The 27337-nt window shown below is 39.3% G+C and overlaps 2 protein-coding genes across 2 annotated transcripts in view; one reads left to right on the top strand and one right to left on the bottom strand.

Annotated features, from left to right (window-relative positions):
- Positions 1 to 3378: 3378 nt before the first annotated feature.
- On the bottom strand, positions 3379 to 17368 carry LOC124286344 (tubulin-specific chaperone E-like). The gene is made up of 14 exons (XM_046722705.1): positions 17339 to 17368; positions 15767 to 15871; positions 15284 to 15368; positions 14353 to 14553; positions 13336 to 13524; positions 12041 to 12143; positions 10188 to 10363; positions 9015 to 9144; positions 8059 to 8208; positions 6413 to 6566; positions 5791 to 5856; positions 5462 to 5521; positions 4838 to 4929; positions 3379 to 4299 (listed from the first exon to the last, which is right to left on the bottom strand). Exons 1-14 carry the CDS (start codon positions 17349 to 17351, stop codon positions 4204 to 4206), a joined length of 1620 nt encoding a protein of 539 aa, XP_046578661.1. The 5' UTR covers positions 17352 to 17368; the 3' UTR covers positions 3379 to 4203.
- A 230-nt stretch (positions 17369 to 17598) lies between these two features.
- The window catches only part of LOC124286343 (apoptosis-resistant E3 ubiquitin protein ligase 1-like), a 98706-nt gene continuing 88967 nt past the window's right edge, over positions 17599 to 27337 (top strand). Inside the window, 3 exon segments of the mRNA XM_046722704.1 lie at positions 17599 to 17889; positions 19664 to 19835; positions 22262 to 22488. Coding sequence (XP_046578660.1) covers positions 17715 to 17889; positions 19664 to 19835; positions 22262 to 22488 — 574 coding nt within the window. The 5' untranslated portion in view covers positions 17599 to 17714.

The following is a 27337-nucleotide window of genomic DNA, read 5'->3' as shown; positions in this document are numbered from 1 at the left end:
TGCCATGATGATATTCCATGAGTATTCCCCATAGAAGTGCTGTTCCTTATCAAATACGAGTGTACGAGTGACGATCCTTTGTGTTTTGACTGTTCCCTTTTCATGTAACGGAGACACAGGTATATGTTTGTCACTTCGTCGTTGAAATTTGAGTGTGTGTTTTTAATATACCCCCAAAACTACGGAACACTAGGACAGACACTAAGTCTTGTTTATATCACAGCAGTTATTCAGCAAATCACTGCGACTTGTTACTATTCAATACAAATCAGTGGTTGATATTATGACAAGCACTCCATGTAGCCAATTTAATCACCTATTCACTCATATGACTTTTCGTAGACCTCAGATACAAACATTCCTGTTACATGTAACAACACTGAACTTCCAACATTAGCCATACAGTGTACGGTTTACCAATTAAAGGTACATTATGCTATTTCAGTTTCAGTTCCTGTTAAAAGAGAGCGAAAGAACATAGTTTTAAGCCGCAGGCAGCGATGATGTAGTTGATATGGTTATGTCTGTAAAACCGGCATCAGTTTGGACAGTTCCAGTCACACGTAAGTGCATGCAAGTTAATGTCGAACGCGGTATTAGACAAATTTCACATGACTGCACCTAAGCCATCCTGCATCGCTCTTTAATGGCCTGTGACACTCAGCAAATATTATATGTCTCTCACTCTACATGCTCCCGTGCATGTTATGAGTTTTATATAGACCCATTAGTGGCATGGCTACAAGTTATCGCCTATCACGATTATCTATCTAGATAACGGGGACATCCAGGTGCGATCGATATTATGGCCGTTACAGTGCGGTCATGATGTTCAGTTTTGGTCACACATGTGTCGTTTCTTTCAATTTCTAATATACTATGTATACACATATATTTGAAGGTAAACGAATAGATGTAAAAGTTCAAAAGGATGATAGAGTACTGAAACTATGTTTGTATATTATCACCGTCTTTTCAACTCACCTCCTTTGTCGGACATTTAATATCAGCATCCTGTGAGGAGGTTGTCAAGGATCACTGTGCAAGGGTGTTATCACTTATCACTGGCTGAGCTGATGTTATCAAACATCAATGTTTAGGTGTGAGTGAGTGAGTTCAGTTTTAGTCCGCTTTTAGCAATATTTCAGCAATATCAGGGCTGGGGGACACCAGAAATGGGCTTCACACAAATGTGGGGACTCGAACTAGGTTACGGGGCACTAATGTCATCGTCAAGTAGGGTGAGGATGTTCCCTAACAGAATGGAAGTCAAGTTCTGTGGTGCTTAACCTGCCCTCCAGTCATATCTGGGTGGGAAATAGGAAGTGACGGCTGAGACCTGATCAGAGGACGCTGTCTTGTGATTGTACAGCTGCTTCACTGACCATCACCTTGTTCATCTTCATCACCTATGAACACTACTTAACTGTTAAATGTTGGCTTCTATTCAGCACTAATTAACTGTCAAGTGCTGGCTTCTATTTGTTCCATTGTTTAGCTTCCATCTTTGTTGTCTTATTACTTTTATTGTTCTTACATGTACATATAAATGCTCTCTGCCTCATACCATTCATTCACCTGACGCAGGACTGACTGAGTTTGGTTTTACGCCGCTTTTATCCTGATGAAGGAGGGCTAAGGATATAACTCCGTTGTGTTCCTAATAATAAAGAAGTTGATGTCTATCAAGAAGTTGACATCCGTAAAATCTCTCTTCCTTATATGTATCACTTCTAAATGCCATTCAACGACCTCATCTGCTTCTAGTGAGTGAGTGAATATTGTTTAATGCCGCCCCAACAAATTGGCAGCTATTTGCGGCTACATCTGCTTCAAGAACCTCTGCTCTGGTATTGTGGACAATGTGCTGAGCCTTGGGTTTATAGTTTCTGCTTCTAGAGACCCTGTTGCCATGATAGCAAGAGAAATCCTGTTGGGATGGGGCTAAGAGTGAGTTAGTGAGTTTAGTCTTACGACCTTTTTAGCAATATTCCCACAACATCATGGCGGGGGACATCAGAAATGGGCTTCACACATTGTACCAATGTGGGGAATCGAACCCAGGCCTTCGGTTTGATGAGGAAACGCTTTAACTACTAGGCTACCCCACTGCCTCAATCATATAGACAATACATAATATATGTGTGTTTGTGACAGACGCACCCTATCGCCCCACAAATAAAGGAATAAAAACACTTGAATATTATTTTTAATATGCACACAATGAATCATTTTTACAAAACATATCACAGAAAGCAATGTCAGCAATTAGCACAGAACAACCAAAGATTCTAACAGTGATATGAATCTCAACAACTAATGTGTTTCATAATCAATAATTACTTATAAATAATCCTCCTAATCAGATTAGTGTCACATACAAAACATTAGGAAAGGTTAAACCCCTCGATCAGACACATGGAAGCACATACCAGCACCAGTCTGCTGGTTTAAGTTGAACACAACTTGATCAGTCTTGGTGGTGCTGTTACTTTTACCTCCTTCTTTACATTTGACCACCAGGAAGTTGGACATCACCGTCAGTGTTTTGCTTCAAGATACATGTTCCAACTCAAACATACCATAACAATTTGATTACATAGCCGGGAGTTTTCAACAAAGATCTTCCCACCCTGAGTAATATATTACAGCTATGTTGCAGGCAGATGTTGCATAAGGTTACATGTCTGTGGTTTGATACACAAAGGGAGTGAGTGAGTATGGTTTTACGCCACTTTTAGCAATATTCCAGCAATATCACGGTGGGGGACACCAGAAATGGGCTTCACATATACCTTCAAATGTACCCATGTGGGAAATCAAACCAGGGTCTTTGGTGGACGGACCTTTTAACCACTAGGACCCCACTTTAACCACAAAACCTACCCAACTTTTACCTGATACATCCATAAAGCTATCTAGTTTAGATAGGTTAAAATGGCCAACAAACATTTCTGTCATAACTTTTATCTTTAATATTTTATCCACAAAGCTATTCTTAGTTTAGAAGTTAAGAATTCTTGTACCGCTGTCAAGCACTCTTGCCTACTGTAAATCAAACGTCATTTCTGTCATAACTTTTATATTGTACGCGTCCTCAACTCAAGATGGCACTCAAATTAATATTTGCTTGACTTATTTGAAGAGTCAGCACCATCACGAACAAAGGTGTTTAGAAACCAAACTCCTTCTTGCTTAACTGAACCATCTGACTGAGATAATCTTTGCAATGTTAGTGAAGCATAGTCTTGATGAGGATTCTTCCAGTGCCAAAGAATAACCTCTTAGAGGATACATCAAGTTCTTGGGGTTTGATGTTTACAAGGTCTAACAGAACTTGTAGTTCGAAGCTATGCTATAGATATTCAGAATATTTCATTTTGACAGATGTGTACATGCATAACTGTACTAGTGATATATATCAAAATATCACAAGAAATATATATCATTTCAGAACACATAATCTACAGCTGCTCGACATTGCCTTTATAATGGAAGGCCCTGTCTGTTTCACAGCATTGGTAGTTGGCACACACATAATCAGTAGAGTAATCAGGATTAAATGGGTTGGAACTTCACATTAGAAACGCAGATAAAGGTGAGGTACACAGAGATGCCAACCCCAAAGTGTTGCAGATAAAAGTTTCAAGGACCAAATTTAATAGTTTGAACATAAAATTAGTAGTTAACTAATCACTTAAAATCATGATGGATTCTGAGAAAAATAATATGACACTAATCTAGAGTAAGCTTTAATTTCACATACCTCCAACAGCAGATTTCCAAATTATCAGCATTACATTTCTTATTGTCATCTCTTTATGGCGAAAATGTATTTTATCGACGAAGATATATGTTTTTGTCTATATATCCGAATTTTAATGAATTTTCTTCAAATATCGTAGAATTTCTAGTGCAATCGTATTGGCGTAGTTTGAGGCTAAAATCCATAGCGACTACAATAAAATCATAGAGGTTGGCATCTCTCGGTACAAAAGGTTTTTCAAAAACAGTTTTATTGTTTTTGACAGAAGACTGAAACCCTGTGTACTTAGTGTCATTTTGAAAACTTTCTTACAATTGTGATTGTCAATTATATAAATTGTACAAAATTTTCAAGTATAATTAAAGTGTATTTACAATGCTATTATTTCAAGTGTATTTGACAGTGGTGTAGATAGCAACATGGATCTTCTGGAAGGCCTACTTCCACCTCACAAGTATAGTATCCCCATTTTCCAAGGAGTAAAAAGACAGTACTCGAAGATCATTGTCAATTGGAAATTCAGCATCCTCAACCTGAAACAGATTAATGAAGGTACATTTAGAGCACATGAGAGTGTATGCAATGGGTTTTACACTTCTCAGTACTGTATTTCAACCCGTGACGATCCAGGTTAAAATTGGTCTTCAGCGACTAATGAGTTCAGGTAGTCAGGCTTGCTGACTTGGTTGACACATGTCATTGTATCCCAATTGTGTAGATCAGTGCTCATACTGTTGATCACTGGATTGTCTGGTCCAGAATTGATTATTTACAGAATGCCACCATATAGCTGGAATACTGCTGAGTGCAGCATTAATCAACAACCAACCACCAACTGTATTTCAACTTCAGAAACATGTAGGTTAATGTGGGAAAATGACAAGCAGGTCAGACATTCACAGCCTTTGTGAAACTCATGAACACAGGAATGGTAATGACAAACCGAGGATTATAATCAGTAGGAACCTGGGATTCAAACTCAACAGCAGCAGATCGCTTGTTTGTCAAAGGCACACAACTCTGCAAAGTGACAGGGCAACCCTTACTCCTGAGACTACATGCAGCACCCACCTCCTGACTCTTGTAGGTGAGGATGATGTCTCCCGTCTCCACCCGAAACAACCGCTGGACCAACGTCTTGACCTTCTGTACGGACATGGTCTCTGGACAACACACAACACAAAGTATCACTTGTGGAAAAGAAGGAGGCATATTTCTTCATCTCCAGAATAATATGAGACCATGCCAAAATACATCTACTGAAGATGAGAATATGTTTATATATACATTCACAAATATTTAGCCCTACAATTTCATACAGAATAACATGTGCTAAGGTACACATTTAGAAATTTACAAGCAACAACACAGTATTCTGATTTTGACAGCAATAATTTATAGTGATACAAAATGACTGAATATTCATTTGCCTCAGGGGCGATGGGGTAGCCTAGTGGTTAAAGCATTCGCTCGTCACACTGAAGACCCTGGTTCGATTCCCCACATGGGTGCAATCTGTGAAGCTCATTTCTGGTGTTCCCCGCCGTGATGTTGCTGGAATATTGCTAAAAGCAGCGTAAAACTATACTCACTAATTGGCCTCAACCTGAAATAAGAGAGTGTCATATTGGGTGTGTTTTCACAGATGTTAAGTTTTGTTTCGTACTTAAAGATACTGTGTACAAGATGACTCACTTGGCAGTTTCTTTGTAATCTGACCTTTCTCCGACTTCTGAGGACACGACAGGATAACACCTAGTCAGGTTAAGGTACGTAACACTTGTTCTTGTGGTTTCTATAGAAACTGCATCCCTTAAAACCACACCAAATTTGCATGAAACAAAAGGAGTACAAACCATCGTGTACAAGAATCATCACCAACAACACTATTTCTAAACACTGCAAGTTTTAGTCATCAGCATGGACAGTTCTATGATACAGTGCTGTGGTTCATTAAATGTCTGTACCATCTCCTGAGTGATGGAGGGAGATTCTGGCAGGGTTTTAGCAGCTACAAAGGATACTCAGCAGGTTGTCCTTCAGGGCATTAGACTTCACTTCTAATTCTGAGTCTTCAGGAGCACCCCAGTCTGAAACATACAGACACACACTGTGACAGAACACAAATAAAACTGTGTGCCAATGGCTGGATAATTAAAATTATTCCTAATCAGATTCTTAATCCTGAAATCTTTTATTCTTCTCACAGCTTATGAATACCCGGTAACAGTTTTTCAACAGCACATCTGTTGTTTGTGGCCATTGTTGTAAAGATGTTGTGTTATATGGGCACACATGGAAAGGGCATGCTATGGAAAATTACCGACAACAATGTAAATATTTATATTCCAAATGTTGATAAACACTAAGTAGAATTTCAAAGCTTTTATTCATGATAAGTGTCTTGAATTCACAATGTTAATAAACGGTTCTGCTGAATGTGTGTGTCTTAATAACTAGAAGGTTTTAACCTCAATCTCAAGTTCTTAAAACTAAGAAACACCCAAAAATCTGAAAATAAATGTATATTTTGGAAGATATTGAGCAACATGTTCATACTTTCCCTTGCTTACACTAACAAATACTCCAGGGTTATTTTGAAGGCTATTAAATATTATTTTTTCAGTGAAGTAAAGGTCCTATTACCGTCTATAAATTGCTGGTATCGAGGGTGTTCTGTGACAAACTCCTGACTTGGCTTGTTCTTCGAAGGATCCTGGTTACCGTCAGATTTCTTCCAGTCCTGGCCAAACTTCTTCAGATAGTCGATCTCTGCACCCTTCCTTTCCTCTAGTGTCAGCTGTCAGACAATTTCAATTGAACATAAATTCTCATTTTAACACTTTTGCATTTCATGTTGCCTTGACTTATAAAACTGAATCTGTCAACTGATCAGCAAATAGAAGGAAACAATCAAATGATATTCCAATTCTCTTCACATTATCACGTCAGGGATGGTTGCTGAAGCAGACATGGGACATACAAGGGAAATAACTCTTATGTTCCTCAATCAGTAATGTTAGTAGTATGAGTGTGAGCGAGTTTAGTTTTATGTCGCATTATTCCAGCTATATGGCGGCGGTCTGTAAATAATTGAGTCTGGACCAGACAATCCAGTGATCAACAGCATGAGCATCCATCTACGCAATTGGGAACCGATGACATGTGTCAACCAAGTCAGCGAGCCCGATCACCCGACCCGTTAATCACCTCTTACGACGAGCATGGGTTACTGAAGACCATTTCTAACCCGAATCTTCACAGGTTTCTTGATGCATGAATGAAAGTATACTTGATACCAAATATAGTACCAGTATACTAGGGGTAAGTACAAGGACTGAAGGAGAGTACAAGTACTGGAGGTGAGTCCAAGTACTAGAGGAGAATACAAGAACTGAAGGAGACTACAAGAAAGGATAGTGCAAGGAGGAGAATACAAGAACTGAAGGAGACTACAAGAGGATAGTGCAAGTACTAGAGGAGAATACAAGAACTGAAGGAGACTACAAGAACTGAAGGATAGTGCAAGTACTAGAGGAGAATACAAGAACTGAAGGAGACTACAAGAACTGAAGGAGAACTGAAGGATGAGTGAGACTACAAGAACTGAAGGACTACAAGAAGGATAGTGCAAGTACTAGAGGAGGAACTAGAAGACTACTACTAGAGGAGAATACAAGAACTGAAGGAGACTATACAAGAACTGAAGGATAGAATACTGAAGAGACTGAAGGGAGACAAGTACTGAAGGAGAATAATACAAGAACTGAAGGAGACTACAAGGACTGAAGGATAGTGCAAGTACTAGAGGAGAATACAAGAACTGAAGGAGACGACAAGAACTGAAGGATACAAGAACTGAAGGAGACTACAAGAACTGAAGGAGACTACAAGTACTACAAGAACTGAAGGAGAATACAAGAACTGAAGGAGACTACAAGAACTGAAGGAGACTACAAGAAGGATAGTGAAGGAGAATACAAGAACTGGAGGAGAATACAAGAACTGAAGGAGGAGAATACTGAGGAAGTACAAGAACTGAGAGGAGAATACAAGAACTGAAGGAGAATACAAGAACTGAAGGAGAATACAAGAACTGGAGGAGAATACAAGAACTGAAGGAGAATACAAGAACTGGAGGAGAATACAAGAACTGAAGGAGACTACAAGGACTGAAGGATAGTGCAAGTACTGGAGGTGAGTCCATGTACTCGAGGAGAGTACAAAGACTGGAAGAGAGAAATTAATGTCTCTGGCCTACATTATCTTGTAATAACAATCTTGTCCTTTACCTTTGAGTTATTGCATGACAGCAACGTTTTTATTTTGGCAATGATGAGCTGCCTGACAGAATTATCGTCCATCAGTTGCCAAATCGGGTTACCCTGTAGCTTCAGATCCGACAGTGTGGCCAGCTTACCTAGCTCATTCATAGATGTCCACTGAAAATAGAAACAAAACACACAGCTGAGGTAAAGGTGGCTCTAGAATAAGCACGGCATCATCATGTCACATTCTGATTTTTCAGAGGGATAGACTGATTATTAACACGGTAATAACTACACTCACAGAATAGAGTAGGTTCCCCAGTAATGCTGTACGAGTTGAATCTTTGATAGACATTTTGAAGCTGGAAGAACGTGTATACTTGACACTATTTATTAGATAGCAACTTGAAAACTGTGTTTCAGAGCTAGTTCTTGCTCCTTTTATTAGCTTAATCAATGTAGGGGTATCCACCTGATGAAGGCGCTAGCAGCTTCTCTGATGTGTTATTACAGATAATACAAGAAGTTGTTATCCATAATAGTCATGTATTCATGTATGAACTGAGTGATGGGTAACCTTGTCGATACATCTCATTGTAGAAACCACTGGCTAGTTGTTTTCTAATACCTTAAACAATTTCAGAAGTAACTACATTATAAAATGCTATGTTTGTCAGTCGTCAACTTTATGTTTGAATCAGTTGGGAACCTTGTTTTGAAAACATCAAAGCAAGGAGTTAAATGGGTTCAAGGACCAAAGTCCAAAAATGTGATTTTGAAACAATGTGAGCTTTTAAGAAGATTTGTACCTGTTTGGGCCTTAAGGCAAATTCATTATTATTCATGGTGACCTATTTGTGTCCAAGGAGCAGTTTGGTCACACTGAAATAAAATTTGTTCTCAATACAAAATAAGGATTTGGGGGACAAGCTGTCATCAGCAATTGGGTATATTATGGATACGATGACAATTTCACATACATCACCAATCTTGTTCCTCATGATTGACAAAACACAAAGTTTTGGAAAGTATTTTGTCGTTTCTAATAATTGAACATCAGCAAATTGGATCCTGTCAATGTTGTTCTCACTGGCCATCAAAGTCTTCAGGCTGAAACATAAGTTGAGTTCCAAATAAAAACAAGAAATAATTCTTAAATAGTCCACTATCTTATTGACAGATTAGGCAGTGGAAGTATAAAACATCATGAAACTTCTGTTCATTCAAATGTGAACACTAAACATTATTTATATAATGGCCAACCTATGCGTGGAATATATATTGCTTTCATTTATCGGAAAAAATTACTTTCCATAGAATTGACCATTATAGTCTTATAGTTCCCTGTTAGTTTCTTTTGTGTTTGGGGGCGGTGGGGTAGCCTAATGGTTAAAGCGTTGGCTCGTCACGCTGAAGACCCGGGTTCGAATCCCCACATGGGTACAATGTGTGAAGCCCATTTCTGGTGTCTCCCGCCGTGATGTTGCTGGAATATTGCTAAAAGCGGTGTAAAACCAAACTCAGTCAGTCAGTCATGTATGGGATGCTCTTGGAAAGGGTCTTCATGCCTTGAGGGTCAGTCTTTTGTGTTTGCAAAGAAAGTAATGATGGTAAAAAGAAGAATTAATGTTTGCAAAAGACAATATCATTTCTTATCCACTAGAAAACACAAAAACAACATATGTCTTAATGCATGGTCAGTGTCTTGCTACTAGTGTGTCAATGTGCACAAGTGTGGACTGTGCTCACTGTATCAACAACTGGTTCAACTGGTCAGTCGTGAATATATGGGTTAGAATTGATCTTCAGTAACCCATGCTTGTCGTAAGAGGTGACTAATGGGATTGGGTGGTCAGGCTCGCTGACTTGGTTGACACATGTCATCGCAGCCCAACCGCATAGATCGATGCTCGTGCTGTTGATCACTGGATTGTCTGGAGCAGACTCGATTGTTTACAGACTGACCCCATATAGCTGGAATATTGCTGTGTGTGTCATAAAACTAAACTCACTCACTCAACTGGTCCCTAATTATGTACATGCTGCTGGGATTCTGTTGGAATATTGCTGGCTGTGGCATAAAACATAAGCAGAATTGTGTTATCTTTAATCCCTTCTGTCATTGCATTTCTGACAAGTATAGTTTCACTGACTTTGGAAGCATCCCGACTTTGAGTATTTCCTCCCAGCTGTGCAGGTCATTGCAGTCCAGGTTTAGCAGAGTAAGATGAGGCAGATGAGACTGTGCAGGGATGGAGAGAGACTGAAGATTGTTGAAACAGACGTGGAGCTGCTCCAGACACGGGAACATGGTACTGCACCTCAAGATCTGCAAACAAAGACATGGTCATCAAGTCAAACAACATGGTCATTAAGTCAAACAACAAGGTCTTCAAGTCAAACAACATGGCCATCGAGTCAAACAACATGGTCATCAAGTCAAACAACAAGGTCTTCAAGTCAAACAACATGGCCATCTAGTCAAAATGTCATTCAATCAAACAACATGGTCATCCAATCAAACAACATGGTCATCAAGTCAAACAACATGGCCATCAAGTCAAACAATGTGGCCATCAAGTCAAACAACATGGTCATCAAGTCAAACAACAAGGTGTCAAACAACATGGCCATCAAGTCCATCAAGTCAAACAACAAGGTCATCAAGTCAAACAACATGGCCATCAAGTCAAACAATATGGTCATCAAGTCAAACAACATGGTCATCAAGTCAAACAACATGGCCATCAAGTCAAACAATGTGGCCATCAAGTCAAACAACATGGTCATCAAGTCAAACAACAAGGTCATCAAGTCAAACAACAAGGTCATCAAGTAAAGAACATGGTCATCAGGTCAAACAACATGGCATCAAGCCAATTGACAAGGTCATCAAGTCAAAATGTCATCAAATCAAACATGGTCATCTAAACAAACAGGGAGGTCATCAAATCAACCAACATGGTCATCAAGTCAAACAACATGGTCATCAAGTCAAACAACATGGTCATCAAGTCAAACAACATGGTCATCAAGTCAAACAACGGGTGATCAGGTCAATTAACATGGTCATCAGATCAAACAACATGGTCATCAAGTCAAACAACATGGTCATCAAGTCAAACAACATGGTCATCAAGTCAAACAACATGGTAATCAAGTCAAACAACAAGGTCATTAAGTCAAACAACATGGTCATCAAGTCAAACAACAAGATCATCAAGTCAAATGACAAGGTCATCAAGTCAAAATGTCATCAAATCAAACAACATGGTCATCAAGTCAACCAACAATGCCATCAAGCCAAAACAAAGTCATCAAGTCAACCAACAAGGTCATCAAGTCAAACAAGAAGGTCATCAAGTTTAAACAACATGGTCATCAAATCAAAACAAGGTCATCAAGTCAGATCATCGTATATTTATATAGTCATACAGTGTTGTGTTATACAAATTTAAATTCTTGTTTGCCAAGATAATCAAGAGTACTGAACACCACACATTATTATGTCCCACCAAAGCCCATGTTTTCCATGCGTGACTAAAATGGGGTAGCCATAGTGTGTGATGGTAATGGTATCTCATGGTGGCGCAAAGATGTTGTTTGCTGCTCACACTATTGACCACTGGTTGCCAGGCAAAGCCTCAAGTGATCACAGGTTGCTGTTGCTGACTGACCTTGTTGTTTGACATTAATCCACCATGCTGTCTCACTCATTTGTGTGGTAATATGGTTACTGCAAGTTTACAGTGGGACTATTGAAGAAATATGACCCATTTATACACAAACATCTGGATGAAAGTCAATGTGTGACCTTGATGTGGGATAACATATGCAAGTAACATATGACAGTGCAAAGTGAAATCGTTCCTGAATGTTATCAACAAATTTTAAAAGAATACACATATAAAACAAGACTGATAAGACCTAACAATGACTGGCTGCCTGGTATTGTCATCCATGTTAATCAAGGAGGTTCCATATAAGATGTTGAGAAGAGCTGTACCTGTTCCCAGCTGTACTGCATCCGGTTGAGGAAAAGGAACTGAACTTTGGCAAAACTTGGTCGCAAGGCATCCAGGTTGTCTGGTATAGCTAAACAGTTGTCACTATAAAGGAATGGATAGAAAATGTCAAGGGGAGGTAACTCTTGGGGTTAAGAGAGTAAGCATACCAATAGGGATAGCTATGACTTAGGGTTTAAATTTTTTCATTTTATTTTCTGTATGTGACTGTGGGAACCACAGAACTAAGGCAACCATAATCCAGAGGGAAGGTTTGCGCTATAATTTGTCATTATTGCAGAAAGTTCTCATCTCTAACAACCATGTTTTTCTTGCTTTTCAACAGCTAATGGAAAAGTTATACTGACAGGAATTTTAACTTTATTTATGGGTCATGCATCAAGTATCAACCATACTTAGAAAATAAGACTGAAATCTGTCACAGCATGACACAATTTGCAATAGGAAATCAAAGATGTTATTTTGTTAACAGTATTTAACAGCAGTAATGAAGACATTAGTGTCCCAAGTGAGATTATCCCAACTGAATGATGAATGAATCATGACCATGGTGTAATGTCCTTTAATGAATTTATTATTGTACCCTTCAGAAATTATATGGAAGGGGAACTTTTCGTATAAATGGGGTCCGGGCCAACACGATGTCAGTGTATAGCTTCCATTTGTAATTCACATCGTGTTTCATTATGTAACATCTTAGCAATTAAATATTATATAAGTAACCTTGTTATCATAAGTCAGTATCAGGATAATAATTACATATAGTAAACAAGGTATACTATAATGTTTTGAGTTAACAGCTAATGCTGGAGTTGCCAGTATCATCATGTACTACACAATCCACAATGAACAGATCTTCATTAGGTACTGTGAACAGCTCCATTTTGTCAGACTACAGGTGACCGCCTCCATGGTGTAGTGGTTAGAGCGTCCGCCCTGAGAGCGGAAGGTCGCGGGTACGATCCCCAGGCGCGTCATACCAAAAGACGTTAAAATATGGTACTTGTTGGTCCCTGCCTGGCTCTCGGCATTAATGGGTACATCAAAGACTGGTCGGCTCGGAGTCAGTATAATGTGTCTGAGTGAGGTATTCATGCTTCACTGTGGCATAGTATCTCAGTGGGCTAGCACTATAAAACCAGCTTCAGTCTGGGCTAGTACAAGCAGCCGCACATACACATACACACGCATGCAAGTCGTTATATGAGCCAAATATTCTCCAGCACGCGACGTTAAACTCAATTTCACTTCACCTCACACTACCGGTGTACGCTACCTGACATTGAGGCTATGGAGCAGGGGCAGCTGTTCTGCTATCCTGGCCACATCATCCCATGAAGGGATGAGGTTCTTCGACAGATTCAGTTCCGTGATGTTGGGGGTGTATTCCTTCAGCTGACAGCCAGGGCCATTTCCATACACAAGACAATCTCTCAGTCCTATGTCCTTCAGGGTCTCCAGCTTGCTGCAAGTACCGAGTGGGAAACAGGTAGTCTTCAATCAATTTGGGAAATACTTCATTCTGACTGGTGGATCAGAGGTTATCAAACTACAATAATCCCCTCTGACTGAAACAAGGCTTAGAATTGGTCTTCAGTAACCCATGCTTGTTGTAAGGGGCGACTAACGGGATTGGGTGGTCAGATTCGCTGACTTGGTTGACACATGTCATCGTATCCCAATTGTGTAGATCGATGCTGATGCTGTTGATCACTAGACTGTCTGGTCCAGACTTGATTATTTACAGACTGACGCCATATAGCTGGAATATTGCTGAGTGTGGCGTAAAACTAAACTTACACACTCACTCACTCACACACACACTGAAACAACTGTACTTGTATGATGTACCATACAGTAAAGTACACCTTTAATGAACACACTTGTAATGAACATAAGAGTAAACAAAGGGACCTGTGTTTACAGGTACCAGCCACTGGCTGTACATATTTCAGCCTGTCCCTGTAACATATGGAATTTTGAACCTTCCAAGTTTTGTTTTAGGCCCTAGTTCCAAGCATAAAGACATGTCAGTCTTTAGCATGATCAGTAGTAACAAATAGCTTGTGGCTTGTGAAAAGATTCACCATATTACTCATTCAACCTCTTGGTCCAAAGGAATAGTACTCAAATATACCAGTATACTGATAATAGCAATACAGATATTTCCCACGCTGCAACGTACAAAGTATAAAAAAAAAAATGAAGTAAACCAATAAAAGTTACGCTTTACAATACAGTTATTATAAAATATTTCCAAAATATCAAAAATGGTAAAACACAAACACCCTACCTTTGTCTTTGATTAACTTGCTTAGCACCGACCATCTCCACAACTGTCGCCTTCTTGTTGGATCCGAGGATAAACAACTCATCTGTGACCACCCCCGCATCCTCTCCCTCGATCAAGCCGTAGCGGTCTTTCAGCGATTCAAAACATGACACACCAAACTCGGCTTTCTTTGGTCTCAGAAAGGACCCTGACTTGGGATTTCTGTTAAGACAGGATTCAACATGTTTTCTTCATCATGTTTAAAATTACAAACGTGTATCAGAAATGTAGCATCAGTTTTAAAGTACTTCATTTGCCACTGAAACCATGCTAACCTCCTTGGTCATGTTGACAAAGTGTTACTACTGTGGATCAGTAATTGCTTGACTTTGAATCTATTTATAGGTCTCTGATACTTTGTAGCCATTGCATGAAACCGTATGACTTAGTAAGAGTTGTATTCAGTGCCTTCTAAATCTCAGTGTTTACAAGAAAAAGAAGACATAGTTAATGCTGTGGTATTGTCATGTCCCACTTAGCCCTAATAAGTTTACACTACCGCATCCCTTTGATTCATGCCACACCGTGTGTAAACTTGTGGAAACAACCTCTGTTCAGAGGGATACTTGCCCATGAAAGGTAGGTGAATATCGAGTTTCTTTGCAAATATCGAGTTGAAAGGGTAATTTGGCTTTTGTTGGGACCATGAAATTATATCGAGATATCCGAAATTTTGAGACATCTGTATCGAGTTAAAAGAGTTTGAATAATGATAAATTATAAAGGATTTTGCCAGGACTGAGATGTTATATCGAGACAACCGAGATATCGAGTTATCAGAGTTTGACACCATAGTGCGCAACTGTACATTTAAACCTTGTTTCTTAACCCCTTGCAATAGACAGGATAGAGCACTAAGATTGCTAAGATATTGTGGAGTGCTTAATGTCACCTTGTTTCAAAATATTGTTTCCCTTCATGTGTTCCATTGTGTTTGCCTCTGTCTGGCTCATCCCAGTCCACACCCAGCCATATACCTGGGAACAGCCATGAAGTCTTCACTTCAGCATGTTACTCATATTACATTCTTTTTGTCACATAAAGAAAATCTTGGTAATTGAACAGAAAGAATAGACACTTGTACATATCTAGCAGCATTGTTGTTATTATATCAAAGTGTGGTGAGTCAAAACAGTGTTTAACATTTGAGATTGATTCACATAAAATATTAATACAACATCCATTGTATAAACATAATGTATGCCGTAACCATGGTTACAGTTTGAAAACTCAGATTTATTCTTAATCATGAATGATAATGCTTATTTTGCAACATCAAAAGATAAACCATTCAATCACAACATACATTTATCACTTGATAGGAATATAGAAAAGGACATTTTTGAATGATGAAGACACTCTTTCTTACGCCTACCTTTGGTTGGGGGTACTTGACCAATATATTTCACTGTACCAAAGCTGCCATCACTAAGAATGCGGTTTCCAACACATATTCTTGTTCCATCACGTCTCTGTAGATCTGTTTAAAAACATGAGCCATATCCAGTGTTCAGAATTAAGGTGAAATCTCTGTGGTAACTTTTCTAATATTTGGGCAAATTAGATATTGATATCAAATAATATTATTCTGGGTATTTAGGTATGAGACAGCATTGCTCTGCATGTTTGAATCTCATTCCATGTGTTTGCAATATGTTTCATCTGACGCTTGAAAACTTGATGACATTTCATGCATATTGTTTGTCACGTAAATTGCTTGAATGTTGTCACATTAAAAGCAATGTGAAATCTGAGAAGATGATGTTTTATTTACATGCGACTTGTCCAACTCCAAGCCTTCAGTTTAATTTTCAAAAGTGACAATTCCTACCAAAACTGCATGGAACACCAAGCAATTCTTTCTTTCAACAGCAGTATTCTGTTAATATGAAAGAATTGCTGCAGTTTTCAATTATCTGAACCTGACAGAGGTGAGGTGAGGTGAAATTGGGTTTAACGTCGTGCTTAAGAATATTTCGCTCATATGGCGACTTGCATGCGTGTGTATGTGTATGTGCAGCTGCTTGTACTAGCCCAGACTTCAGCTGGTTTTATAGTGCTAGCCCACTGAGATACCATGCCGCAGTGAAGCATGAATATCCCACTCAGACACATTATACTGACTCCGAGCCGACCAGTCCTTGTTGTACCCATTAATGCAGAACGCCAGGCAGGGACCAACAAGTACCACATTTTAACGTCTTTTGGTATGACGCGGTCGGGGATCGAACCCGCGACCTTCCGCTCTCCGGGCAGACGCTCTAACCACTACACCACGGAGGCGGTCCTGAACCTGACAGAACACACTTGGGATGAGTTCAGATGACATGTATGCTGACATTAACCATAGTGTTTCATCTTTGCTATTTGCCTGGAAAGAGTTCCTTCCGTTCTCTAAACCAAACTCTAAACCTAGCCCTAACTTAAATTCTGGACTTTTAATCATTTTGTGAGTTCTCTAGTAATTGTTGTGTTAAGTTTTGTTTATAATTCTAGAATATTTATACATATTATTTGGGATGGGGGGACGGGAGGAACTCTTACCGAATTCCTTCAAGCATAGACCTGATAATGATTACACGTAGCAATTAGCGTCGTAGCATAGAACGACCTGCACTTTGTTGATATTTTTACTACGTATTTTCATATTTATACTGCGCCATATATGCAGAATAGGAGAACCACGAAATATGAATGACACGTCATTGGTACCCTGGATGAGTTGAGTGTTTGTTCATATGTTATCTATAGCTATGACGCATTCGGGTTCCTATCGTCGTAGCCGAACGATCATATTTGTGGATGAAGACAATTTGTCAGTTTAAAATATTGCATCAATACTTTTCAAAACGACAAAGCGTTACTTTGCCATTGATATAGAAATAAAATTAGCTTTCGATTACGAGGAAATGTGCAAAGAATCAGCTGTCATTCCACAAAAACTCACCTGCATCCGCCATGTTTAATGAAACTTCCGAAAACTGAAACATGAAAGCTGGTACGAAATACTACCCGTATAGATTTATTCAGTATAATAAATCCAGCATAACTGATTGTAGGCATCACTTATGTTATTTATTATAAGTATTTATGTACTTTCATTGTGGCATTAGCTAGTGTGAAACTGTAAATCCGAACAAATGAAATAGTTTCATTCCGTATCATGTATTCTTTAATTTGTACACAGGATCTAAACTTCCGGTTTGACAACAACAAAATAAATAATTGACATGGTTCGATTGAAACCGTCTGATCTGAATTCTTAAACAAACCTTTTTACGACACCAAGTCAGGACTGACAATACTGGAGGCCAATTACAGACATGACAGGCCTACTTTCATCAACATTGTTTCGATTTGCTGCTCTTACAGTGGCTGTCGGCTATGGCTTGAGTTCGTGTTGGAGGCGTACAACCGAGAAGAGAATGAGGGATGAACTGGATTTATGGCTAAAAGAAAAACAACTCAACGTTTTTTCATCTGCTCTGGCATCAGCAGGTATATCGCATGATCGTCAGTTTGAAAACGATACACGTTTTGAGAACAACCAATGTCAGGCTTAATAAATTATGTAAACATTAGAACCTGTGAACAGGTAAAGGGATCGAAAGTGCTGTCATATGTGTCAGCTGTCATATCATTAATAGGAGGCACAATGTGATGTTGACAAGTCAGCAGTTTTCTGGGTGCAGCTATTGGGTGGAGCTATTATCTCAAATTGGCTGCAAACTGCCCATCTTTCATTCACAGTCCTATCTTTATGTTACTACTATTAGCTTTGGAATAGGTTAACCCTAACTTTATCATGTTTTTCCTTTGCCCTTGAATTCCTTCCGTGATCATTAGGGTTTTGTTCCCATTCCTAATGAAACTCTACTTCATGACCCTTGAGGTTGGAGACCACTTGACAATAAAACTCAGCTGTATGATTCTTAGTTACATTTGACAACTTTCTGAAAGGTGTTCATGATTCATAGTGTCAGCATGGTTACTTCTGTGCCAGGGATGGGTCAAGTGCATCACCTCATTTAAAGAATTAATTACCCCAAACCCCTTACTGTTTCCAAGTAACCAATTAGATTGGGTCGTCATGCACTGATTATTTGTGACCTGTGGGGCAGTGTTGGGTTATTAGATTAAATCCTTAGCTGAGCTGAGCTTTGCCGGCAAGTTAGAATGGTTAGTGTAACGCTAATTGATATCTGAAAAAGTGCACTACTGCGGGGATGTAAGTCATACCCTGATAAAACTCCATGTTTTATACAGATCTCATTTATAGATATTGACATCACTGATCATTGCTGATTACAATGGCCGTTATCTGACAACTAATTAATCTGCATCATAGTTAGTTTCTTGATTGAATTTGACTTGAAGGACATGGTCAGTTATTTTTGACATTTCCGACTAGTGACATAAAACTTGTCATATTGAAAAAATTATTATGATCCTCCTCTTTCATGGCACTGTGATGGCACATTCTTGTCAGGAAACTGAAGGGAAGTTTCATCAATTACTGCTAGATATTGCAGTGCTTATATCAAATGGTAGTGCTGCTTTCTTCACTAAACTCAGAATATACAATTATTTAGACTTGACATTGGGCCATTTTGTGAAAACAGATTTGGTCAAATCCAGTCAAAAGTTAAGGTCATTATTAATCTAGTTTTGTTACCAGCTTTACTATGTCTAAACAGTAAATGAAGTAGATAAACGAGACAGTTTGCAAATGGGCTATACTGCCAAACTGCATTTGTGTAAAGTTGAAAAGTAAAGATTCTATGTGTTCAGCATGTCCAGGGACTCTCTTGTTTAAAATAATGTGTACTGTAAAAGGGAAAGACCCCATGACTTACTTTCAAGCACTGCTCCTCACTATGATGATAGTGATAAATGTTATCCTCAGGTGTGGTAATGATAATAATCATGATAATGCTTGAGATCGTGTTGACTTCAAATGCATGTAATCATGATAATGGTTTATACTTTATCCCAAGGTATGATCATGAGAAATGGTTCTATTCAGTCCCCAAAATGGTAATCATGATAATGTTTTCAGCATTATCCCTGGGTCTGATAATTTTAGTTGAAATCATGATATTGTTATCTAAATATCTCCATATGTATTAATTATTGTGATAACCGTGATGTGTTTTTCATTATCCCTTGGTCTGGTAATTATAGTTACAATACCAATAATGCTATCAACGTTATCCCCAGATGTAATATATATAGTTGAAAATCATAATAGTGGTTTCTACTATATCCCCAGGTGTACAAAGTATCTACGAGGCTGCTTTGTTTACACATGGCCAACACAAGTGGACAAATCACTTCTCGGATGACCAACACCACAACCTCAAAGAGGCCCTGAAAGAGTTGACAGAAGAAATGAGACTGGAACATTGGTTGTCTGGAAAGGGCATGGCTTCCTACTTCGAAAGGTAATTATGTTTTACATATTCTCACAAATAACTGATACCCAATTTGCAAATAATACATGTAGTCAGAATCTAAAGTCTAGTTAGCAATGTTTTGGTGTAGTACGTTCAGCTAATAAAAAGTTCATGATAACTGGGAAACATCACTTGAATGAAAGGTTCAGGCTTAAATGCTTGACACATACTGGAGACTATACTGAACACAATAAAGAAACTTCACATTTGGAGAAATATTGAAAATGGGCAGTACAAGGCAGTTGATATGGGCAAATACCATAATGGCCAGGGCTAACCTGACAAATCTGCACATTTCAACAGTGGCTAACCAAGCGGGGTGCACCTAGCATGCTCTTTTGTGAAAAGGCATCCCTTCATGGGTGCAGGGTCACGTGACTACAATTTCATGTGCCTAACCGCCAACAAGTGTGCAGAATTTGCTGGAGATAAACAATTCATACCACACGTTACAAATGCTGAACGTGAACCTGCAATTAGCATGCTGCAGGCTGGCCATTCTTCTATGACTCTTGTGCATGCTATGAGATTCAGTAGACGAATAATTCGCAACCTGAGGACACGTGCATCAAATGACTATGACATTTGAACACTCCAGATCATGAGGGCAATGTGTGACGTCACATGCTGAGCACAATCTAACTCGGCTATGTCATCTGTATAATCATTTTCTGATCATAAAACAACCGAGACCATCTGAAACCACATGCCCGCTGCCGTCTTCATGCCTGGCGTCCTTATGTTGGGTAGATTCCGACACAGGTAAGCTGTAATTAACGTCTGTGCTGGGCACTGTTGGACCTGTGCTGGAACCAGAGACAATAAGACAGGGTTGTGTTTAGCGATGAATCATGTTTGGGATTTGCTGATGGAAGATTGTGAGCATGGTGTTCGAGCAGTGAACATTAAGTTGATCGATTTCACAGCGGTAGCGTAATGGTTTGGGGAGCTTTCCTTGGGAACATGTGCTCACGTCGTCTTCTTATTTGTGGGGACCTCATTTCAGCAGGATATCGTAACCAGGTCCTTGTCCCAAAGCTGGTGCCATTCATGGCCGCATGGCCAGGCCTCCAATTCCATCATGACAATGTGACACCACACACAGCTGTTTTGACACAAAATTTCCAGCAAAATGCAGGAATTGATGTCATGGGATGGCCATCAAGATCGCCTAGCCTCAATCCCATCAGACATGTATGGGGACGTCACGCCGAAGACCCGGGTTCGAATCCCCACATGGGCACAATGTGTGAAGCCCATTTCTGGTGTCCCCCGCCGTGATGTTGCTGGAATATTGCTGAAAGCGGCGTAAAACCAAACTCAGTCAGTCAGTCAGACATGTATGGGATGCTCTTGGAAAGGGTCTTCATGCCTTGAGGGGTTCAGAAGCTGAGCGCTGGGAGTGGTACAGGAGTGGTTCAGGTTGCCTAATGCTGTGTTCATTGATGCTAGGCACTCCATGAGACAATGTTGCCTTGCTGTTATGAATGTGAGAGGGGGGGCATATGCTGTTCCGAACACGCTGCAATACAGATGGCTAGTACCCCATCATGCTACTTACCTTAATACCTTATCCTGTTTTGATTTTACACTCATTGCCTTGAATAAACCCGATTAATCCACTAGCAACACACTTTGTTCTATATGGTTGTTTGGAGCATAAAGTAACACATGTGAAGTTTCTTTCTTTCTTCAGTATATTATTGACAAAAATACTATTCATTAAAATCAGATGATTTTCCTGTTGTCATAATTGACAGTAAAACCCATTAGTCATGATAAAGAAAACACATCTCAGGTACAACTTTCATGACATTCACTCATAATGGAGGTGAAATTGAACTGCTATCTACCTAAATTGCAAAACACTAGTTTATAAAATCCAACACTTGAAATGAATGCAGTTGGATTTCCCCATATTTTCATCAAAATATATAATTATTTAAAAGTATTTGTCTTGTTCTAAAGTGTATTTGAAGTAAAATCATTCAAGAAGCACTGGTGATTTCTGCTTTTATCATGAGGTAGATGGCAACTATTCAAGTTATGATTAATTTCTATCCCTTAATATGGAATTTGGTTGGTTCTATAACCTGATAGGGGGCGGTGGGGTAGCCTAGTGGTTAAAGCGTTGGCTCGTCACGCCGAAGAACCAGGTTTGAATCCCCACATGGGTACAATGTGTGAAGCCCATTTCTGGTGTCCCCCCACCGTGATGTTGCTGGAATATTGCTAAAAGCGGCGTAAAACCAAAACTCAGTCAGTCAGTCAGTATAACCTGATAGCACCTCAAAGAAATCTTTTTGCTAAGATGTTCCTAACTCCCCTTCTTTATCATAGGCTAAGACAGTGCTGTGAGGCTTTGTTGATTGGGCGAAGTGCCAGTTCTCATATATGTGTTGTTTCTTCCCCAGATTGAAAAAGGAAGACATTAGAAGTTTGATAGACCTGAGTATGATATCAGAAGCAACCCTCCAGAAGATCACACGAAGTGACACCACGTTACAAGATTACATCAGACTCAAGTCATATATTGCTGGTCTTGTGACAGAGCTGTCTGAGGGGTATGGTGTTGGGGCGTCGGACGATGAACTCAAGTCATACCTACACAGAAAAATGACCTACAGTCTACGAGATTATGGTAGGAAGATTTTGTGTTTCTTGTGTCTGTGTTCAGGATCAATGCTTTGTCTGTGTTAGTGTCATTATATAGTGGTTGACCTCACTGGATGTGCGTTGTTATCGCTTAAGCAGAGCTCCAGATAAGATTTAGCTCATGTGGGTACTGTACCCACTGTATCTTTTTTGGAGTGGTTATTTTGAATTTTGAGTGGGTATGTCATTTTCCGTTACCCACTGCTTTCAAATATGTGGGTATTTCAGTGATTTTACTCACCTAAGTATTATGTCATTGAGTATGTTTACTAAGCAGGTATGTTCTGCCTTATGTCGTACCTAATCAAAACCAACTTAAATATAATGGAAATGATTTCATAAAAATCACTCATCTTATACTGACAGTACAACACTTGTCCTATACTAACAGTACATTATAATGTATTATAAATTTATTCAGTACGCATATGTTTTAAATTTTCTGCGTATCTAACATTTTAAATGCATAATTGGTACGCAACAATTATTTTTCAATGCGTAATTGGAAATTTTCAATGCGTATTTTACCCGGTTACGCAGCTTATCTGGGCCTCTGCTTAAGAACCTTGACAGTGGTAAGCAGGGGCCCATTCAACAAAGCGATTGTAGCGCTATGACTGTCGTAAGTCTATGTTAAAGTATGGGAGTTACGATCACCTTGGTGCTACGATCGCTTAACGGGCCCCTGGGCCACATTCACAAAGATCTCATTACCTTTCTCATAGCAATCGTACCTCCTATACTGTAGCATAGTCTTATGACAGTCGTAGCGCTATGATAGCTTTGTGAAATGGGACCCGGGTGTTTATTTCAGCTGTATAGAATATTGTGGTACTGGTGTGGATTAAAAAAGTAATGCCGGAAATGCTTGGAAAATGCTTTTTGGCAATTATTTGATAATGGTTGATATTTCAGATTCAAAACTCATATATAATCATTCATACCACCTTGACCTAATATGGCATATGAGTAATCATGGTGTACCATTCCCTAATCATAATGATTACTCATAAAATATCAAAATACTTAGATAAAATTCCAAAGCGGAATGACAACAGGTGCAATTCGGCTGACGTGAACGCCACCCCTCAGACGGTATTCGTCCTCGATTTTGAGAACATAGTCTTCAGCCTTTTGCCACACTTCTGGGGTAATTCTCGCAGAAAGGAGCATACACAAGCTGTTTAACATCTGAAAGCTTGAATGTGGTATTATTATTTTGAGCAATATAATTCTTACAGTTACCCCAGATCAGCTCGATGGGATTGAGCTCACAGTGCCGCACTGGTGTATGCAGAACTATGTGGCCTTGTTTTGCAGATAGTTTATCACTAAATATCAGTGATGTACTGGATTAGCTTTTTGTGCTGCCGGATTTTTTCCATGAGCTGGCGCTTTGTTACTGAGTGCCTGTAAGGCACGTTACAGGAAGTGAGAAAATCCTGCAAAAATACCTGCCCATTCATTTCGCTATGGTAATCACCATCAGATTTCTTGGCCTCAAAAACAAAGGCAAATCCCCCAATCAGTCCCTTGCTACGGGTACCAGCATGCAAGATGATCAGGCGTCTACCTTTGCCTGATGGTAACACTGGTGCCTTAGAACAATCTGAAGGAAGCCACATCCGATCGGTTGAGTGATTTTATTACACCATGTTTCATCAAGGTATATAATTTGAAACCCCAAATTGCGTATTCTTCAACTGTTCTGAGATATGGATTGAGTACTATGGACCGGATTGAGTACTTTTCTCTAAACACAGCTCTGTCATCTGCCCTTTTGGTGTACCTGAACCCCATTTCTACCAGAGCTACAATAAGTGTTGTTTTCAAGACATTTATTGTATCTTTGATCTCATCTTGTAATTTAGCACACGCCAGTGGGATTTTGCGTTCATACAGTTTATAAACTGCACGCAGTTTATGACACCCTTATCAAAGCTATCCAGTTTGTGTTTCCTACCTGGTTTTGATTTTGACACTACCCCTGAGGTAACTGATTTGTTTACAACTTTGTAAACCTGACTATATGTCAAATTAAGGGCTTTACACATTCTATAGTAAACCCTGTCATAGCTGACGAGAGGTTTCCCCCTTTGTTTCTCCAGTATGAAATACTGGTATTAATTTGAAATTAATTGTTCTGCAGAGATATCAAGTCGCATGTTGCCAGTTCAATGCTCATACACGAAGTGAAACTTCTATGGGTGAACAAGATTATCTATGCGATTTGAATTAAGACTTTGTTACGTAATTATTTTGAATATAACTACTACAAGAGTTCCATCTTTTTCACATATAGATGTTAAAAAACCCAAAACTTTTTACAATCATTTATGTAATTTAATTAGTTGAGGCTATATGAATAATTATAGTCTGTATTTCAAAACTACAGCTTGTATTTAGAATATTTACGAATGTTGTTAAAACGTCAAAATTTCCTCCTGTGAAGTCACCCCTCAAGTGCATTTTTTCATCTGAGCTTTAATATCCAACTAGGTAGAGTCGTACATGTATCATATATATGCTTTTATCTTGTGTCAAATTCATCATATTGATATTGAAGCCAAAAAGCATTTTACAAGCATTTCCGGCATTACTTTAGGTTGATGATGCACTTTACTATGCTGAGAAGGGATTAGAAGCACTGACTAGCAGTGAAACAGTACAAAACGGCAAAGGTTGTTGAGTTTTTTTTTAACTCTGCATTGTTTCTAATACTGTAATGATTGAGGAGTTTTTAGAAGCAGTGGATCAGCAAATAAAGTTCAGTGACTGAGCAGGTTTTTACTTCTACTGTAGTGGTTGATGAAGTTTTAGAAGCACTGGATCACTGCTATTAGTGGTTGATGTGGTTTTAATGCACTAGATTACTGCTACCACTGCAGTGACTGATGAGGTTTTAGAAGCACTTGATTATTGTGAATACTTGAGTAGTTTAAGAAGCACCGCATCACTGCTAATTCTGTATATACTGACAGTGACACATTACATGTATTTAAAGAATTGGACAAGTATTTATACTGCAGTGGTTTTAAAGGCACTGGATAAGTAAGCACTGAATTATGGATGACATAATCTACCACTAAAACTAGAGACATCAAAGAATCTTTATTATCAAATATGGCTAGAATGTGAATAAATTCCCCTTTTGCATTAACATGTATAGACAGGGTTTGTGAAATCAATGCAAAGTGGAATCATTGTGACTGAAGCAGCAGTAAAATACCTTCATGTGTCTTACTCCAGTTGTTATGGTAATGTATTCAAATCTTCAAGATGTTGTAGGGCATGCAGACACATGGTCTCATGGGTGACCCAGTTGTCTAAAGAACTGCCATTAATTGTGAAGAATTGTGTCCCTTAGCTATATCAGGATCTGCTGATCATTGGTCGAAACCCAGAACTTATGACCAGATGAATAAAAATACCTGCATGTAAAAGAGTTCAAATATTGTGGTGCAGCCCATTGAGGTCTAAATCTCACTGTGAAAAGGAGCACTGTAATGTATGGTTAGGCTGCTTGATGGTCGAATCTCAGAGGCACCTTTATTATTATCCTTTTTCTGTGGACCACCTCCGTGGGTCTAGTGGTCAAAGCATCCACCCGAGAGCGGAAGGTCGCTGGTTCGATCCCGACAATGTCATACCAAAAGACGTTAAAATTTGTTGGTCCCTGCCTGGCGCCGGTACATTAATGGACTACAACAAGGACTGGTCAGCTCGAGTCAGTATAATGTGTCTGAGTGGGGTATCTCATGCTTTACCAGCGGAAGTCGGTATCTCAGTCGGCTAGCACTATAAAACCCAAATTTACCTATCTCCTTTTTCTGTGTGCACCTAACCACAGTTTTACTTTACCCAAAGTTTTATATATCTCTTCCATTATACTGACATAACATGAGAAGCTTTGGTGGTGTGTGATCCTGTGCATAGAGCTGAGGTCACAAATCAGTTGAAGTTCAGCAACATTGGGAGCGGAGTTTCCTTGGGTGGGTGATCGTGTTTGGCAGCTTGACTCCTGAGAGTTTATTGGACTCCAGTCCTGTCCCTCCACATAGCACATGTGATACATGTGGTCTCACCTTAGGCAAGTGAGTTTGTTCAAACTTGCCTCTGTTCACCCAGCAGAAAATGGGTACCCGGTGGGATAACTCATGTGACTATTAACCTTCTAGTGCCTGTGCTTGGGTTATCCAGGGTAATAATAATAATTAGATTGTAGGGTTTTGAGCGTGCCCCTCCGTGGTGAGGAATTCAGCCTGTTACAAATGCCCTTATTACGTAAGCATAGTCTTCATAAACGCCACGAACATGGACTGAAATATCTATACAACAGTCAATATTTCTTCATGTACAGACTTCTTACATAAAACAATAGCTAGGATGGGGAATTACCACCCACATGATCACCTAATTTGTAGTTTCATGGCTATCATTTGTAAGTGCCCAGGGGATGTATTATGGTGAAGACTGTATTTAATATTTGCATTATTAAGCTTGGTATTTATCATGTTCTGTTCATGTGTCACGGTATGCCTTTCATTCGAGATATATGCTAAAAAGTCCTTGAGTTCTGTCACTTTGATCAATGGTTGTGCGGATCACTTTCCCCCTAAGTGATGATGTGGGGATATTATTGAGGAAAAGGTTAATCCCCAGAAAGATGGTACCAGCTTTTAATGGGAGAGTCTGTAATACTGGATTTACTGCTCCATTCTGGGATCATGTGACAAAGGCCATGCTAAAGGACAAAATGGCTGCTGTCAGATGAGGTGTCGAGTATATCAAGGAGACAAGCGGGTAGTGATGTTTCTACCCATGTCTTCTCACTT

This window comes from Haliotis rubra, unplaced genomic scaffold (genome assembly GCF_003918875.1).
Source record: "Haliotis rubra isolate DU_JTF1 unplaced genomic scaffold, ASM391887v1 Scf380, whole genome shotgun sequence".
Taxonomy (NCBI): Eukaryota; Metazoa; Mollusca; class Gastropoda; order Lepetellida; family Haliotidae; genus Haliotis; species Haliotis rubra.
The sequence above is the reverse complement of the archived record's forward strand: the minus strand, read 5'-3'. Positions and strand labels throughout refer to the sequence as shown.

Bases quoted from the DNA above. Each gene is read 5' to 3' on its own strand.
- LOC124286344 (XM_046722705.1), bottom strand. The intron at 14,554-15,283 runs GTGACATTAAGC...CTGTCTTAACAG, and splicing joins AAACAATATTTTGAAACAAG to AAATCCCAAGTCAGGGTCCT. The intron at 12,144-13,335 runs GTAGCGTACACC...ATTCCTTTATAG, and splicing joins CTCCATAGCCTCAATGTCAG to TGACAACTGTTTAGCTATAC.